The 18,910-nt window shown below is 33.4% G+C and overlaps 1 protein-coding gene across 2 annotated transcripts; it reads left to right on the forward strand.

The window, feature by feature from the left end:
• Positions 1-1,052: 1,052 nt before the first annotated feature.
• Positions 1,053-15,795, forward strand: LOC110629853 (myosin-6). Of its 2 annotated transcripts, XR_002490305.2 has the most exons (40): positions 1,053-1,493; positions 3,887-4,015; positions 4,275-4,418; positions 4,890-5,035; positions 5,127-5,283; positions 5,396-5,454; positions 5,556-5,715; positions 6,077-6,226; positions 6,321-6,457; positions 6,572-6,718; positions 6,841-6,942; positions 7,474-7,531; positions 7,622-7,723; positions 8,160-8,197; positions 8,318-8,444; positions 8,534-8,704; positions 8,797-8,928; positions 9,038-9,147; positions 9,226-9,286; positions 9,611-9,788; positions 9,890-10,095; positions 10,248-10,367; positions 11,052-11,150; positions 11,733-11,945; positions 12,073-12,212; positions 12,350-12,464; positions 12,553-12,597; positions 12,697-12,780; positions 12,876-13,046; positions 13,158-13,313; positions 13,383-13,565; positions 13,681-13,809; positions 13,883-13,953; positions 14,031-14,130; positions 14,295-14,351; positions 14,451-14,507; positions 14,815-14,895; positions 14,996-15,078; positions 15,442-15,634; positions 15,734-15,795. XR_002490305.2 is itself a non-coding variant. In XM_021777019.2 (39 exons), exons 1-39 carry the CDS (start codon positions 1,491-1,493, stop codon positions 15,554-15,556), a joined length of 4,536 nt encoding a protein of 1,511 aa, XP_021632711.1. In that variant the 5' UTR covers positions 1,053-1,490; the 3' UTR covers positions 15,557-15,795. The 2 variants fall into 2 exon arrangements, 1 of the variants encoding a protein (XP_021632711.1); XM_021777019.2 differs by having other exon boundaries at positions 15,442-15,795.
• Positions 15,796-18,910: the final 3,115 nt, after the last annotated feature.

The following is an 18,910-nucleotide window of genomic DNA, read 5'->3' on the forward strand; positions in this document are numbered from 1 at the left end:
TGAAATTAAAGTTCAAGAAATGTCCTTTTCATTTATACATGGCAAAATGAAAAGCCATCATCACAGGCAATTGTCAAGACATTCCCATCTCCAAGCATAAACTAATCTAAGTTAATGATTTCTTCTTATGAAAAAACAAGAATTTGGAAACAAAAGCGATGCTTAGTTTTAAAAAATAAAATTAAATACAATTGATAGCAACATTTTTATACCTAATGGCTCATACAACCTTTGTGATCAGGGGTGGAGGAAAGGTACGGCAAGGGCACGTGCCGTACTGGAGACCGAAAAATGCTTTGAAGGAGATGAAGGTGCCGCAGCGGCGCAGCCAATGATGCCCTATCAAATTGAAGTTACTGGCTCCGCCACTGTTTGTGATTAATTAGTTTGCACATAATTAATGTAATGATATATTTTTAATTTAAAATACTATTTATTTTATATTTTTTGATGTTTAGATAAAAAATATTTATTATAATCGTTAAATTTAATTTATGTTCTTATTACAGTTTAGGTTACGCAAAATCTTATTATTTGAATAAAATTATACATGATATTTATTTATTTATTTATTTTTATCAATAAATAAAATCTGTCAATACAACTTTAGACTTAATCTATACTAAATACATTTTAAAAGTCTTAAATTTTATTTTTTTATTTTTTAAAATAAAGTCCATAAATCACTTTAAAAAAGTGAAAGTTTTTGCCCTTTTCGTTATGCATAAAGTAAAAGAAAAAATAAATAAAAAAAATGTAATTTGCATGGAAAAGTGAAGTTTCATTTTTTTCTTTTTTCTGTTGTAATAATAACTTCCAAAGTAATGTGAAAATGCTGGCGCAATAGGCGGTTTGATATGCGTGTGTAAGATTCAGACAGCCCCGACCCAGGTGGACTCAAAAGAGACGCACGTCGTCTCAGTTGTCAGCTTCTCAGTCACACATCTCGTAATTACAGCCAATAAACAAGGGCAACATCGGAATTTCATTCTCACTTAATGAAAACGATTCAATTTTCTTAATTAATTAAGCAAAATGCAATTAAAAATTCTTCCCCCAAAAACCCAAATCTGGTGGGAGGGAAGAAAAGAAAAGAACACACGTTAAGGAAACATAGAAAACAAAAACAATAACAAGAAAACAAGAAAACAACAGAAGATTTTGATTTCCACAGCAAAGAGGGCCTGAGCCAGAGAGAAAGAGAGAGGCTCATTCTCTTGTTCCATTTTCTTGGGTGCTTGTTGAAGGGTTTAAGCTTCTCCATTTTTCTTTTTGCATTTCTTTTTTTGAAGATTTTTCTTTTTTGGTTGTTGGGCTGTTAGTGTAAATCGATCTTAGTTGCACCCAAGAAGGGAAAGGCAAAAGGGGAGGGAAGTTCTTCATATTCCCCCTCTTTTTTTGGGTTATTGAAATTGAATGGTTATTGTTGAAGGCTGCAGCAGTAGATCGAAGAGCAACCCAAGATTTTGATCTGATCAATCTCGGCGGAAATGGTATACTTGTGTTTTGTATCTTTAGTTTTATCTCATTTTATTTTTATTTCTGGGATTTTTAAGTTCTTATTTGTTGAAAATGGTATTTATTTATTTTTTATTGATAATTTGATAGCTCGTGGTTGTTTTACTTCGTTGGTTGACTGATCTGTGCTTAACTTGGAGCTAATTTATATGCTAGTTTCACATTGCCATTTTCTCTATTCTTTGTGCTTAGATGATGTGATCTCATTCGTATATTTGCAACCCTGCTGCTTTGTGGATGTGCCCATTTGAGTGTTAGAAGTAGCATTGCAGACATTGAACTTCTGTGCTTACTATGTTGAGCTAAGTTGTTTATGGAACAATGGAATTGGCTAGTCCTATCATTTTCTTCCAGCCAGATTATTAGTTATTAATGCACGAATAATGGGTTGCTGATGATAGTCTAGTTGTAGTTTCCACTTCCATCCAGTAATAGTGAGCAATTCATGATTATAGCTTCACTACGCATCAAGTATGAATTCAATTATGTCATATTCGAAATGTAATGAAACTGGAGATAATTTGATGTTTATGATTTGCGTTAATGACTAGAAATGTCCAAATATTTAGCCCTAAAGATTTTCTCTTGGTCAAACGAGTCTATGACATTGACATATTTAGCTCTAAAGATTTTCTCTTGGTCAAACGAGTCTAGCATTTTGATGTGTAGTATGTGCTGATGATAGTCTGTTGCGCAGTCAGAAAGTCATGATTCTTGCTTCACTAGGCATCAGATATTAATAAGAATACGCTACTGTGTGGTAGAAGAGCCTTGCATTGGTATTGAAGGCCTTTACTAATGCAATTTAGGTTAATGACAAGAAAAATCCAACTATTTTATTTGATTTTAAATTATGGCCAATGCTTTAAATTCTGTCAATGATATAAACTCATTTAACATTGTTGTCAATATATCCAAACCATAGAGGGCATGTGTCAAGTCTCAATTGTTAACATGGCAATGGCATATAATTTATTTGAAAAAAAATTTCACATTTACATCTGATCTGTAATATTTAAATGAAAGGCTCCTTATTTGTTGATTAGTTATAGGTTAAAAATATTATTATCATTTAATATTAAAAATTAAAATGGAAGAAAAATGTGGATAGTTTCATTGTCTTTACTTTTTTGTTTTCTTAAATATGCCACACCACGTATTTCTCTATTTTTTGAAATTAACTTATGCAATGCCAGAAAATTTGGGTGTTTTTGCTCCCTAGTTTTGATACTCTTAAACCAATACTAAACAATTATGTACATATTTTATAAAAATTAAAGCATTTGCCATGATTAATATTTAAACAAAAGTAGTGTTTATGATTTTATATGCTTATCTTTGATAGATTGAACTCAATTGCTTTGATAATTCAAGTACACTTACTTGTGACTTGGGGCAACTCCAACCATATCTGATAGGCCACAGGAATGATCTTGTACCTTTCTTCAAAAATTTTTCATTTTCTCTACAATTCCAAAATATAGTCAATGCTTTTGAAATTGCAAAAATGATTTGCTTCTGCCATTTTCAACAAGCTAATCAACAAAAGTCAAAAAGATGTCAATTCAGATGACCCTTCTGTAATAAATGAGTGATTAAGTTGAAATATTCATGGCAAACTTACTGATTGGGTTCAGAAATATTGAATAGAAGAAACATAGCAGTGGCTTATATATTTTTATGCATTGTCAATATGTATATGGCCCGTGTTTTCCTTCTTATGTTGGAACTGTTCTTTGCAGCATTTTCTTCTACTAATCATCTTGTTTGCTGGTAAAGATGGTCTCTTCATTTTATTGGTCACGATTCTTATGCTGTATATTGTTTCTGCTTGATCAGTCGCTGGCCTGGTGTCTTGCATTTTTGTTATGTAACCAGATTCTCCATCACAGAAATAATAGATATCGGGGAAGAAATAGATAAAGGAAGGGAGAAGGAAAAGAAGAGAGAGAAGAGAAGAAGGATTAGAGAGAGATAGAATAGATCTTATTGATTAGAATTTCAGAATGACAATCCTACTATTTTGTAGACAGTTTTTCTAAAAACTGGATAGAACTAACTGTTCCCGGCAAACTCCTTCTTCCCTAACAGATATGTTACTTCCTTCACATTACAGAATAGAACTCCTTTTCAATTACTACTAGACTCTTATATGTAACAATTTGCTTCCCCATTTTAGGTATTTTCCCACTTTGGGGATCTTTTACACTCTCCTCTCCTTATGTTCTATTATAAAAATGGCGAAGGTTTTACTAGTGGATTTGCATAATTGAAATGTTTATTTGTAGCCTGTTCAAGTCTTATATATGTGGCACAAAATAATACTATTACAATGAAGCAAAACTTGTGAAAACTCTTGGCTCTGCAGGCTGCTGCAGTCAGTCTGGTGGTTGGATCCCTTGTTTGGTTAGAAGATCCTGATGAAGCTTGGGTTGATGGTGAAGTTACAGAGATTAAAGGTGAAGATATTAAGGTCCTCTGCACATCAGGAAAGACGGTGGGTTTTTTATTTACATTTCTCAATGGCTATATTCAATGTAGATGTCAACTTTCCAGTTGTTTAAATTTGTCAATGTTGGAAGTCATATTCACTATTTATGGCTTCTTGTCATGTCTAGTTGCTTTGCTTCTTATTACATCAACTTTTAGATGATTGTAAAGTTTTTTCCTTCTCTGATAATTTATAACATGATGAAGGAAGATGTGCTGAGTTGCTGACCTTGAATCTTTTTTCCCTGTAATTTGGGGAACTGTAGGTTGATATTAAAGCTTCCAATGTTTATGCTAAAGATGCTGAAGTCCCACCTTGTGGAGTGGATGATATGACAAAACTGGCTTATTTGCATGAACCAGGAGTCTTGCAGAATTTAAGATCAAGATATGATATGAATGAAATCTATGTGAGTATTTGCAAGCAATAGATAATTTTTCCTTTTTGCTGGTTGGGGGCAGGGTAAATAGGTTTGTTTGAATGTGCACTTTTTTGATGGATGTGAGATAGATTGATTGTACAATTTTTTTTTTCAAGGATCAACATATAAACTATATGCATATCAAAAGTAAAGTTTTAAAGTTGGTTCAAGTATAAAGAGCTCAACATCTAAAAACCTAAATAGGATAAAATTGGGCCAACTTACCCGACCTTTTCATGTAAAGAGAAGAGAAAGAACTAGTTGACTTTAAGCAAGCCGCACAAAGCAGCAACACATTTTTAACTTTTACCAAAAAGAGGGTTCAATAATTAAATTTACGAGGATTTAATACTTGACCCCATTTTTTATGCACATCTTCACTGGATATCTTTATCTTTTTTCCTTTAAATTTTCCCTTTCTGATCTATCAAAGCCTAATGTACTAAATGGTCCCTCCAGACTTACACAGGGAATATATTAATTGCTGTGAATCCTTTTAGAAAGTTGCCACATCTCTATGATAGTCATATGATGGCACAATATAAAGGTGCAGCCTTTGGAGAGCTGAGTCCACATCCCTTTGCTATTGCAGATGATGCATACAGGTATTTTGTTTTCTAGCAATTAGTAGTTGTCCAATTTGTTTCTTTCTTTACTCAACTTGATAATGGGAAATGCCACTGCCTGTGGATGTAGGCTAATGATCAATGAAGGAGTAAGTCAGTCAATTTTAGTTAGTGGTGAGAGTGGGGCTGGTAAAACAGAAAGCACAAAGTTGCTTATGCGTTATCTTGCCTACATGGGAGGGAGAGCTGCTGCTGAAGGAAGAACTGTTGAGCAGCAAGTCCTGGAGGTGAACTAGTTTATGCTTTGTCTGTGACTAGCAGATGTAAAAATTCAGGAAATTTGATGCATTTGATGATTGACAACATACTTGCATTTGTATTGTTTTCATCATTTTGCAGTCAAATCCTGTTTTAGAAGCATTTGGTAATGCCAAGACAGTTAGAAACAATAACTCAAGGTGGGAAGATCCATAATAAATCCTTCCTTCATAGAGTTGCAAATATTATATCATTTGTTTGATTGGCTTGTGTTCATATTTGCATGCCTTGAACCTTGCAGTCGTTTTGGTAAGTTTGTGGAGATTCAGTTTGATCAGAGGGGAATGATTTCAGGAGCTGCTATCAGAACTTATTTGCTAGAAAGATCACGTGTGTGCCAGGTGTCTGATCCTGAGAGAAATTATCATTGCTTCTACATGCTTTGTGCTGCACCACCAGAGGTAATGTCGTAATGAGCTTAAACTACTGATTGTTACTTCATGGATAAAGGACGTATGTTGAGTGTCAATATCAGATGCTTTTATGAAATGGATTTATACTGGTTGTTGGTTTGCTCATATACTGTACAAATAGTTTTTAAATGAATAATGTTCTTGCTTTCCCCTATGCTTATCCACATCATGATAAAAACATTGTCAGCACTCAGCATTGCCCATTACTGTTAGCATGAGCAGCCAATTGATGGTAGAAACACAATATGGAACCAAGTATTGCAGCAGCAACAGAGAGTTTTATAATGCTCATTTTCTTACTTCCACACATTTCTTTACTTCATACTCTTTTTCCTTTATCATTCACCAGGATCTTCAGAGATTCAAATTGGGAAACCCTAGAATGTTTCATTATCTAAATCAATCAAATTGCTATGAATTGGACGGTGTTGATGATTCTAAGGAGTACATTGCAACAAGGAGGGCAATGGATATTGTTGGAATAAGTTCTGATGAGCAGGTATTTTATTATAATTTTATGTTAGGTGAAAAATGTGGTTATTCAATTTCTAAAATTCTCATAAATGTTCATTTTCTTTTTGTTTCCTTTTCAGGATGCCATATTTCGAGTTGTGGCTGCAATTCTCCATCTTGGAAATATTGAATTTGCAAAAGGGAAGGAAATAGACTCCTCTGTGCCTAAAGATGAAAAGTCTTGGTTTCATCTAAAAACTGCTGCTGAGCTTTTAATGTAACTGAGCAATTTTATTTACACTTCTACAGTCTATCAGATATGTTATTATTATACTCATATGCTTTTGCTATGGAAGGAAAAGCAGTTTCTAAAATTAAAATTTTTTTTTAGGTGTGATGTAAAGGCGCTAGAAGACTCTCTCTGCAAACGTGTAATTGTAACTCGTGATGAAACCATTACGAAGTGGTTGGATCCAGAATCTGCTGCTGTTAGTAGAGATGCACTGGCTAAAATTGTGTATTCAAGGTTGTTTGATTGGTAAGTTCACTTCCATAGTCTGATGAGAGCTACTATGTTTACTTGCTTAAAGAATGAACACTTGTTTAGAGCATTGGACTATGTTGTTCAGTATTGATCTGACGTTTCCCTTCTTTCTGCAGGCTTGTGGATAAAATTAATAGTTCAATTGGTCAAGACCCTGAGTCGAAGTTCTTGATTGGCGTGCTGGATATTTATGGATTTGAGAGTTTCAAGACAAACAGGTGCTTTACCGGTATGCCTTTCGTTTACATTATTTAGAGGGATTGGTTCTTGTAGGAGAACAGTTGATTCTTTTTAACTGTCTCAATTGGATGCTTAGCACGAAGGAGGAGAATTTGATTACTGATTCTAGTCATGTTGGTTGGTTACAATACTAGATTGTGGCAGTTTGAGATTGTTACTGTGCAACTTCATTGTTGCTGCTTTTATGATTATACGAGTTCATGAAACTCTGTTAAGTATATAGGATATTTGGATTCCTTGATATATCATTGCTGAAGCAGTTCATTTTCCTGGTGGGCATCAAGGGAATTGCTCATCAGCTGGTTAGTCTCCTTGCTACTCTAGGCTGTCCTAGAATATAGATGGCTACCTACTATTTGGAGGATGTGGAGAGTACAACAGTTATAGTTCTTGTTTCCATAATGCACAACAGATTGGTTTTTATTAATCAAGTCAGTCAGAGAGATGAGAATTGGTGGTTAGTTGTTTGATTCTTTCATCTGATTGTTTGTATTATGTCATTCTTGCAGTTTTGAGCAGTTTTGTATCAATTTGACAAACGAGAAACTTCAGCAACATTTTAATCAGGTATATTTGGAATCTCAGCTGTGCTCTCTTTAGATGCCTTTGCATTTCTTCACTCTACATTTTTTTGATGCACAAATATTGCTTGGGCAGCATGTCTTCAAAATGGAGCAAGAAGAATATACAAAAGAAGAAATTGATTGGAGCTACATTGATTTTGTTGATAATCAAGATATTCTTGATCTAATTGAGAAGGTTTATTTTTCTCCTACATCTGCATCAAGTATTACTGGGTATTTGGTCTGTTATGTTGTTTGTTTCGTTAATCTAGTACTAAATGATAATGTAAACCCTGGCTTGATGTCATGTAATTGATTTAATATATTATTAACTGCAAAAGAGTAGATAAAGCTTGTGTCACAATAGAACTGTAGTCTGTTTGGTGACATTCTTCACATTGTACTCATGATAGTTTACTTTTGCCTGTCGCCTATGAAGTGTTTATAAATTGTTATTATTCTGTGTTAAAAATCACATGCTTACTATTTTTCTGGGTTCAGATCATAAAACAAAACTATGCATATCTATGGAATTGCAAGATTCATCCCCCCCCCCCTTTGATATTCATTCATTTGGTTGTCGTTTATGTTTGACTTATTTTGGAGGTTTATTGTTTCCTATTGATTTTCAGAAACCTGGTGGCATAATTGCTCTCCTAGATGAAGCATGGTAAGCGTACTATAGTTACTATACGAAAATTTAGTGGGATAATTCTTTGAGTTGGTACAAGTTTTCTTTTCAGTTCTCTACCATTCTGCATGCTAACATAATGTGACTTGTTTTCTGTAGCATGTTTCCAAGATCAACACATGAAACTTTTGCCCAAAAGTTGTACCAGACATTTAAAAATCATAAACGGTTCAGCAAGCCAAAATTAGCTCGAAGTGACTTCACAATTTGCCATTATGCTGGTGATGTAAGTGTATTTCCTTTTAAATTCTGGTTGAATATGGTGTTTTGAAGAAAAATAATATGAAAGTGTATTTACAATAATTTATTGATCAGGTTACATATCAAACTGAACTGTTTCTGGACAAGAACAAGGACTATGTTGTTGCTGAACATCAGGCACTCTTAAGTGCTTCAGAGTGTTCTTTTGTTTCTGGATTATTTCCAGTTTTAGCCGAAGAATCATCTAAACAGTCAAAGTTCTCTTCAATAGGTTCTCGGTTTAAGGTATGTATGATATAGAATCTGTTCACTTTTTTCCCAATTTATGTGCTTGTTGGTCTTGTGGGTATGAAATTGCTGTTTTTCACTTCATGCAGCAACAACTACAACAATTACTTGAAACTCTCAGTTCAACTGAGCCACATTACATTCGCTGTGTAAAGCCCAACAATCTTCTTAAGCCAGCAATTTTTGAGAATAAAAATGTTCTTCAACAATTACGATGTGGGGTGAGATTTTGATGTCCATTTCATCTGATTCTTGACTATTGACTGTTAAAGTTGTGACTAGAATTGCCTAATATTTTCTAATCTTAATCTATTTTATGTCTCATTTCAGGGAGTTATGGAGGCAATTAGAATTAGTTGTGCGGGATACCCTACTAGAAAGCCATTTTATGAATTTCTGGACCGATTTAGCATTCTTGCACAGGAAGTTTTGGATGGGAGGTATTAAAATCTTTCTCTTAGCACTGGGCTTTTCTTTTCTGCCATTTAAGATTCTGACTCTTTTATTACTCGTGTTAGTTCTGATGAAGTTACTGCATGCAAGAGGCTTCTGGAGAAAGTGGGACTCAAAGGCTATCAGGTTATTTTCTGAGAAGTGAATAAATCCTGTTCTAAGTTTAGTTGTATGATTCATAGATTCATTATCAGTGTGATTATCGAAGGATGGAATATATATTCATTCTACTCCCAGGCATTATGCTGTGCTTATTTCACTGTAATCTGTAATGCTGTGGAATTTAATGCTGTCGTTTTTCCTTGTCAATCTGATGATAATCTAGCTTGATGAACCCATTTTTCTTAATAACTCTTTCTTTTGGTGTCAAATAAATCATCACATGAGATGGACATCCATCTTTTTTTCTTTTTGGATACTACTAATATTACAATTGCATTTCATTTCAAGATTGGCAAAACAAAAGTGTTCCTTAGGGCTGGTCAAATGGCTGAACTGGATGCTCGAAGAAGTGAGATGTTAGGAAGATCAGCTAGCATTATTCAGAGGAAAGTGCGGTCATATTTGTCTCGCAGAAGTTTCATCATGGTCCGTCAGTCTGCAATACAGATTCAAGCAGCATGCAGAGGTGCTTGTTACATTCTTGCTTCCTTGTTAGTAGGCAGTTCTATTTGCTTAGGAAATCAGGATTGTGTATAACTCTGTTTATTTTGCCTGTGCTCAATTCAGGACAACTTGCTCGGCAAGTTTATGAGAACATGCGGAGAGAGGCTGCTTCTCTGAGGATCCAACGATGTATGCGAATGTATATTGCTAGAAACGCTTATACTGAATTGTGTTGCTCAGCTCTTTCTATCCAATCGGGTATGCGAGGAATGGCTGCTAGAGATGATTTGCGCTTCAGAAGGCAGACTAAAGCAGCAATTGTAATTCAGGTAAGGTTATTGTTGGGGAGTTCACCAAGTTTATAATTTATGCCCTTTTTCGTTGCATTTCTGTATGTTGCAAGGATTTTTTTCCAACAGTTTTTGGGGTTCTTTTCAAATTTTGTGTGCATGAATTGATGTCCCTTTCCATTGTACCCCAGAGCCAATGTCGCAAATACTTGGCCCAGTTACATTATATGGAGCTAAAGAAAGCAGCAATTGTGACACAATGTGCATGGAGAGGGAGGGTTGCTCGTAAAGAACTGCGGAAACTTAAGATGGTCAGCTTCTGTTTTTATTTTTTTTTTGGGCTCTTTCTTTTCTTATTGAGCTTGTGAAATTGTTTGAGAAACAGCTTAGGATAGAATCTCTTTTTTAAAATTTCTTTTACCATATCTCAATGCATAACTCTTCGCTATGCATTGTTTTTACTCAAAAACTCTATCATTTTGCAAGAACAGGGTCCTTGGAAGAAAATTCTTGTTCTGCTCTTTTTTTGAGGGAAAATACCAGGCTGTTATTTTTTATTATCTTAAACTGTAATTATCAACTTCCACATTGATACTGCCAGAGGAAGATGTTTGGTATGCGGGTTAACAACAATATGACACTCCAAAAAGCAACTTTGTTTAGCACTTTCAAGTGATGGGCACGTTGCATACACCTTTCTTTGGAACAACTTGTCTGGAATGAAAATTTGCTTCGGAAACACTTCCATACGCTTAAAATTTTATTCATATTTATAGTTCAGAAGAACAATTTTCTTTCAGTTCTTGTAAATTATTAAGTTAAAAGCTGCTTGCACTTGTAAATATTATTTTGCCCTTTGCCTGCTAGTGATTCCCTTTCATTTTGTTCTTGTTAATTTTGTTTTCTAAATTATTCAGTTCCTCTAAAGCAGTAAAATGGGGCTTGTTTTCTGTTGTTTTTGTATGTGAACTTTGTGTTGTTCTTTTCATTAACAGGCTGCAAGAGAAACTGGTGCCCTTCAAGCTGCTAAAAATAAATTGGAAAAGCAGGTGGAAGAATTAACATGGAGACTTCAGCTGGAGAAACGCATGAGGGTATTTATAAATTCATTAATGGAAATTTGTGGTGTAGTTTGTGCATTGTTTGTCTCATCAGTCAGAACTCGTTAGTTTTGTTTTAGCTATTGGCTTTAGTTTATTTATTTTCTTGAACTATTTGTTTAGTATTTTCATCCTAGCAATATTTTAAAATAGTGTTTTTGTTTGAAGCATGTTTCATTTTGTAAAAATTACAGATGATGTATAAGGAATAGAAATTGATGAGTAGTTATTCTCAAACATTTTTGCTTTCTTTTTTTCATCCTTTACTCCATGTGTGGGCGTTTAAGGAGACAATTTTGTTATTATCTTTTACCTGGGAAAGCGATAGTATCCCTTTGAAGTATGCATAGGAGTTAGGAGATATAGAGAACTTCGTAAAACATAAGACTAAAAGAAATCTGTGAAAGAGACCATATTTGGTCCCTCTTTAATTGACTGTGAATCAGTAATTATTTGCCTCTCACATGATAGGTCATCATGAATTCGCTGTCTTGCTTGTTTTCTTTTTTCAAATTTTCAGGTGATGCCTTTCTCGTTTTTCTTTTCTCAAATTTTCAGATGATGTTATATTTGTAGGCTGATATAGAAGAATCTAAAACACAAGAGAATGCAAAACTGCAGTCTGCTTTACAAGAAATGCAACTTCAGTTCAAAGAAACTAAAGAAATGCTAATAAAAGAGCGGGAGGCTGCCAAAAAGGCCAAAGAGATTGTCCCTGTTATAAAGGAGGTTCCTGTAGTTGATCAATCAATGCTGGATAAGCTTACTATGGAAAATGAGAAACTCAAGGTAGGAGTTCGATAATTAATGGTACTATAAATTGATAGCAAACACCTAGGAAGTGTTCTCTAGACTAGGTAGAGCAACTCTTGGTTTTTTCCTCACTAATTAAATATGCTCTTGTGATAAATTTCAGGCTCTGGTTAGTTCATTGGAACAGAAAATTGATGAAACAGAGAAAAGATTTGAAGAGACAAACAAAGTAAGCGAAGAAAGATTGAAGCAAGCTTTGGAGGCAGAGTCGAGAATAGTTGAACTGAAGACTGCAATGCATAGGTTGTTCTCATGTTTAAACTACATTGATGACATGGGCAATGATTTTATTGGATGACTAATTAAATTGCAATGTCATTTGTTCTGTGTCCTGTTACTGCTTAGTAATGATGCTACCCCCCCTTTTGACTTTCTTCCAGGCTGGAAGAAAAATTTTCTGACATGGAAATTGAGAATCAAATTCTTCAGCAGCAATCTTTGCTTCAGACACCTGTTAAGAAGACATCTGAGCGGCCTCCTATTCCAGCTACTCAGGTATGCCCTTTCTGCAAAGAAAAATTGTATAGCTCCTCCACCCTCTCGCACTCTCTCTCCCCCTTGTTAACTGCCCTTCTAATTGCAGATTTTGGAAAATGGTCACCATGTGAATGAAGAGCACAAAACCAATGTAATCTATTCCATTAATCATCTCCATTTAGCAATTTGAATTTGTGGAGTCATAATTTGGTTTCTGTTTACTGATTGGTGATTGGATTTCTTTCTGCAGGAACCACAGAGTGCAACACCAGTAAAGATGTATGGCACAGAGTCAGATAGCAAGTTTAGGAGATCCCACATTGAACGCCAACATGTATGTGCCTACAAAATTATGATTTGCTTCATCTATTCTATTGTGTTTAAAAGTGGCTGTCCAATTCCAGATTTTGAATCTTATTCTTGCAACAGGAGAATATTGATGCTCTTATCAATTGTGTCACAAATAATATTGGTTATAGTCATGGAAAGCCTGTTGCAGCATTTACCATATACAAATGTCTTCTCCACTGGAAATCCTTTGAAGCGGAAAGGACTAGTGTGTTTGATCGTCTAATTCAAATGATTGGTTCTGCAATTGAGGTAACTGTATCATGTTGTTGTTGTTGGTAATTCTTCCTAGAAAAATCTGAATAGGAGTACGATTATCCCTTGAATAAGGGATGCAAATGATACTTGTCTTCTTGACTGCAGAATGAAGATAACAATGATCATATGGCTTACTGGTTGTCAAACACATCGACTTTATTGTTTTTGCTGCAACGAAGTCTGAAGACAGTTGGTTCTAATGGTGCAACTCCAAATAGGAAGCCATCCTCTGCAGCATCCTTGTTTGGGAGGATGACCATGGTATTCAATTTTTTTTGTCCATGCAGTTCCTGTATGACATCCTCTGACTCCATTCTTTGTCAATTCTAGGGATTTCGTTCTCCCTCCTCTTCCAATCTTGCTGCTGCACTATCGGTAGTGCGCCAAGTAGAGGCAAAATACCCAGCTTTGCTCTTCAAGCAACAGCTTGCAGCATATGTGGAGAAAATATATGGAATTATTCGAGACAACTTGAAGAAGGAGCTATCATCTTTGCTTTCACTATGCATCCAGGTACATTGACTTCACTTTGTTATGTTTTTGAAGTTGAACTTCTTGTTTTTACTCCCAATTCTTCATGCCAATATCAGCAACTGTAATTTAATGTGATTGTTAATTCCAAATTTAGGCCCCTAGAACATCTAAAGGAGGTATGCTAAGATCTGGGCGTTCCTTCAGTAAAGATTCTCCTGCAAGTCATTGGCAGAGCATAATTGATAGTCTCAACATTCTCCTCAGCACATTGAAGCAAAATTTTGTATGAGCTTCACTGTTTTCTCTTTGAATTGTCTTTAAATGCACAAAATTTCTCACAGTTATTGGTATTTCAGGTGCCTCCAGTTCTTATCCAGAAGATCTATACTCAAACTTTCTCATACATCAATGTCCAGTTATTCAATAGGTAATTAGTCATCTTATTCAGTGATAAAATCAGTTGTCAAAAGGTTTCCTTATACAGAGAGATTCTATGATGTTCAGTCTTCTCCTGCGCCGTGAGTGCTGTACATTTAGCAATGGTGAATATGTAAAGGCTGGATTAGCTGAGCTAGAGCTGTGGTGTTGTCAAGCAAAAGAAGAGGTAATTTATTTGCTTTAACTCATTGGTATCATCTTGGTTCATTTGTTCATTGTTATGCTTTATTTTATCATGAGTAAATGCTGCACTAATAGAGTAATATTCTCTTTATTCCTTAACCATGTGCCTAATTTTTCTTGATTCTCATTCATCTCTTTTGATTGCAGTATGCTGGCTCATCTTGGGATGAACTAAAGCACATAAGGCAGGCTGTCGGGTTTTTGGTATGCCAATTACATTTTTCTTTTCATTTTTATTTTCGTACTACTAAAATGATAGTAATTTTCTCAGTGTTTACGATATTTCATTGCCTTGGCCCTCAGGTTATACACCAGAAGTATAGAATATCCTATGATGAAATCACTAATGATCTCTGCCCTGTAAGTTTCTCCCATCCTTTCCCTCCGTATTGTTTGCTTGCACAGGCATGTGCGTGCATGTCTTCTCATATTGTGTGCACATCTTAGTAGAGCACGATAAGGCAGCATAATTTGTGCAAGGGGCTGTAATAAGGTTCTATGTGTTTGTTCTTTGCATTGGCAGTTGAAATGGCTGCCAAAATGGCCTATGATGAGATGTTTATTTCATATTGGGGATCTGCCCAATGTTTTCCCTTCATTTTTCTGGGAAATCTAGTTCATCACTGTAACAGGCCTCGTTTTTTCTCACTGTGCTTTGTTTGTTCAGGTCCTGAGCGTGCAGCAGTTGTACCGAATCTGTACACTGTACTGGGACGACAACTATAACACTCGAAGTGTGTCTTCTGGTGTAAGTTTTTGTATAAATGGTTACTGCAATGGTGCCTTGGAGTTTGTTTCTCATCAATCAGATTACTATTGAGTGACTTCAACTTTAAATCTCTCTTCAGGTCATTTCCAGCATGAGGGTGCTTATGACAGAAGACTCCAACGATGCTGTCAGCAGTTCCTTTTTGTTGGATGACAATTCTGGGTGAGAATTTCTAAATCTTAGATATTTTTTTTCGAATTTTATATCACAAAAAATTCTCTCCATATTTGCAAATGGACTAGGAAAATGATGTTCTTTACAGTGATCATAAGATCTTGATGTGCCTAAAAATGAAATGAAGCTAACTGTCTATTTCTTTTCAATTGATCAAATTATTACATCTAAGAATCTAATTCTGAATGAAATGCCATGTGATTGTAATAACGCATGCATGCTTCAGCAGCAACTGTACTAGTGCTTTTGTTTCGTTGATATATCATCAATAAAAAGAGGAACAAAAGAAAAACTTTAGCTTTTGTAATTTACTCATCACGTTTCCTATCTAATTTGTAATTCCTAAAACAGCATCCCATTCTCTGTTGATGACCTTTCTAATTCACTGCAAGAGAAAGATTTTATGGATGTTGAACCAGCAGAGGAACTACTTGAGAATCCGGCCTTCCAATTTTTAAACGAGTAAGGCTATGAAAGCTCAAGCTTCTCATCCTTTTTGTCTGAAGTAGGCAGTGATTAATCTCCCTGTTCAGGGATATCAAAGGTTGTACATTTAATCCTTTTTTTTTTTTTTTCCATATTCTTTTCTTCATCCCTGCCCCTGTAAAATCTTTTATTAATTTATTATTCTTATTTTTTTAAGATTGAAATCTGTGAAGTCCATCCTTATGAGGGGCAAAGGAAATCTGTTTATTGTTTTCTGCATTCTTTAGTGGTACTTCTTTTTTGTTATTATTATTTTTGGTCATTTTGCCATAATGGGCAGCAAATTTTAATAGGAAGTTTAGAAGACATGCATAGTGTCATTGTTGTTTCGTGGGTGAAGCATTGCTCTCTCCAGTCTCCACCCAATATTTTATTGTATAAAGAAACAAGATAATTGTAATGACAATGTACATTTTTCCTTTGTTTTTTTTTATGCTGTTGGGTAACCAAGTGTTCCTGCTTTGTCAATGCACTCATCCAACAAGTTTCACTCTTTTCTTTTTCTAATGTAATATATGAATTATTATTATTATTTAATTTTGAAAAATATATTAAAATATTTTTAATATTTTAAAAAATTTATTAATTAATTTTTGAAATATTAAAAAAAAGTTTAAAATGTCTGATATGGATGGATTAATTAGTAGATTTTTTAATAATTTGAATGATCAATTAGTAATTTTTTTAAAATAATAGACTAATAATAGAGTCTAAATAATAAAATAGTCGGTGGTTAAAATTAAAAAAAAAGTATATATTTTTAAAATAGTGGGGATGTTTTAATTTTTTTTTTAAATTAAAAGATTAAAAAATAATTTTTTTATAATAATGGCCCAGTTTAATGGGCTGTTTTGCAATTATAAAACCTACCTAAATCTGTTTGGACCTGAAATCCGGAAGGAGTGTGTATTCTTACTTAATTCAAACAATAAAGTCAATTTGTTAACTCTTAACATATTAGTTTGAAGACATCAAAAATTAATTTAACTTATTTTAATTATTAGAATAACAAATTTTGCTAAGACATATTCTTAAAAGGTTTTTTATTTTTATTTATTTTTGGATGAAATTCATTTAACAAACAAGACTTAGTTAGACTAGAAAACTAATGATTTTTTTGTTTTTGGAATAAAATTTCCCCACAAATCACTGTAGAAGATTATTCTAAAATGGTTTACAAATATGCGAGTTTCATAAAAAAAAAATATTTTTTCTGGAGTTTGGAACATTTAAAAAATTTAATTAATGAAAATTATTTTTTTATTAAATAAAAAATAAATAATTTTAAAGAAAACAACTTATTTTTTTAAAAGAGAATGTCATTTTTTTTATTAAGATCTATATACTATATATATATATATATATATTAATTAAATTATTTTTCGCAAGTAAATGGAGACTATAAACTCAAAAGTTGCAAACTCCCATAAACTCAAAAATATATATTTTTTCAATTATCTATATATTAATAAGAATATGAGTTTATTTGAAGGTGAAAATAATAATAAATTCCCAATAGATAAAAATTGACAAGCTATATAAATAAATAAATAATGAACAGTGACAAGTATCTGAAAATCAAATCAAATATTTCCTTTTTTTTTTTTAAGAAAATAAAATAAAAAAGATTATTCTATAGCATGACCATGAGGAAATCACATGGATGCCTCATAAAACCATTACCTAGTACACACAACTCATTGCTTCCTCACCACACCCTTCTCTGCTACAATTTACAAATGCCTACTCTTTTCAACTAGGGGAGGGAGGGAGGGACCATTCTATCATTATCAATTTTGGACCCAAACCAATTCCTATTTGGACCATTCTACTTTTTTTTTTTTTTAATATTATTCAGCTTAGAAAATTCAAATTTATTATTAAATATCAAATCTTTAAAATATCTTAATTTCTAAGTAATTTTTTTTGAAATGAAAATCGAAAATTAGGGGGTAAAATTTAAAATTTTTTAGATTTATTCAAATATAAATATTAATTTTGAGTATTTTTATTTATTCAGTTTATGAAGTCTGAATCAAAATTTTGTATTATGCTAAAATTTGCAATGTAATGATATTATTTGTTAAATACCCTTTTAGTGCTATTAAAAAAAACCTTTTTAAATAATTATTTTCAATTAATTAATAAAAATATAATAATTGAAATAGTATTTTAATAATAATATCAAAGAAAATTCTTAATTGGGTAAACATATACAGCTGTGTAAGAAGATATAAAAAGAAATAAAATGTGAAAGAAAGCAAAAGTTGAATTTGGTAGTGAGCTGTGAGTGTGAGTCTTCTCTCAAATCCATGGGATTCACCTGACTCAACACTCTGTAATTGGTCCATGCATTGCTTACCAATTATAGGTCCCCTATCTACTCTACTCTACTCTACTCTCTCTACCCCTAAAACTAGGGTTAGGGTTAGGGTTAGGACTATGACAAGGTTATCAATTTTTGGAAATTGCAGAAAAACTTCAATCCCATCCCCATCAATGTTACATCTTCCTTCTAATGTTGGTGGATTAACCCTAATTTTATTTTGTCAACTAACCACTTAATCGATTGATAAGACACATTTAGAAATATTCCTTCTTCTTTCCTAAATAGCTAAAAAAAAGCTTTATCATTATTATTTTTTTTTAATTCTATTAAAATTAGCTAGTAGTGTGAAACAAGTTTATTGCTAGGAAAGATTTTATATTTACTAAAAAATATAAGATAATCCATCCACTTCTTAATTTATTATTATTTTTAGGGAAAATTATTTTTTAGTCCCTGAGTTTTAACGTAATTAACACTTCTGTTTCTTTTCCGTCCAAATTCGTAGTTCTTCCGTCCATTTAAATCGTTTGGTCAAAGAGTTAAAAGTTAGAGGTGATAATTTTTTCCAGAAAAAGAAGAAGAAGAAGAAGAAGAAGAAGAATAATAGGAAGAAAAAGAAGAAGGAGAAGAAGAAGAAATTGCAGAAAAGGGTAGGAAGAAGAAGAAGAAGGAGAAAAAGAAGAAGAGTCATTTGGGTTTGGATTTAGTGAGAGTTAATTTTATCAATTCACGTGTCCCAAACGGCTATTTTGGACGGAAGGACTACGAATTTGGACAGAAAATAAAATGAGGGACTTAAGTGTTGGATCGCCAAAATAGAGGGACAGAAGTGTTAATTACGTTAAACCTCAGAGATTTAAAAATAATTTTTCCTTATTTTTATATAATCTTATTTCATTTATTATTTTTTTAATAATAATTAGAGTGTCAAAGAAAGTGATTTTACTCTGCATTTAATTTATTATGATCTTAAAAGTTTAGGTCGATTTGTTTTTCAAATTCTAT

This window comes from Manihot esculenta, chromosome 13 (assembly GCF_001659605.2).
Source record: "Manihot esculenta cultivar AM560-2 chromosome 13, M.esculenta_v8, whole genome shotgun sequence".
Classification (NCBI taxonomy): Eukaryota; Viridiplantae; Streptophyta; class Magnoliopsida; order Malpighiales; family Euphorbiaceae; genus Manihot; species Manihot esculenta.

Coding starts and splice junctions, on each gene's coding strand:
- LOC110629853 (XM_021777019.2), top strand. Junction 7,532..7,621: donor TTCAGCAACATTTTAATCAG/GTATATTTGGAA, acceptor TTGCTTGGGCAG/CATGTCTTCAAAATGGAGCA. Junction 12,598..12,696: donor ATGAAGAGCACAAAACCAAT/GTAATCTATTCC, acceptor TTCTTTCTGCAG/GAACCACAGAGTGCAACACC.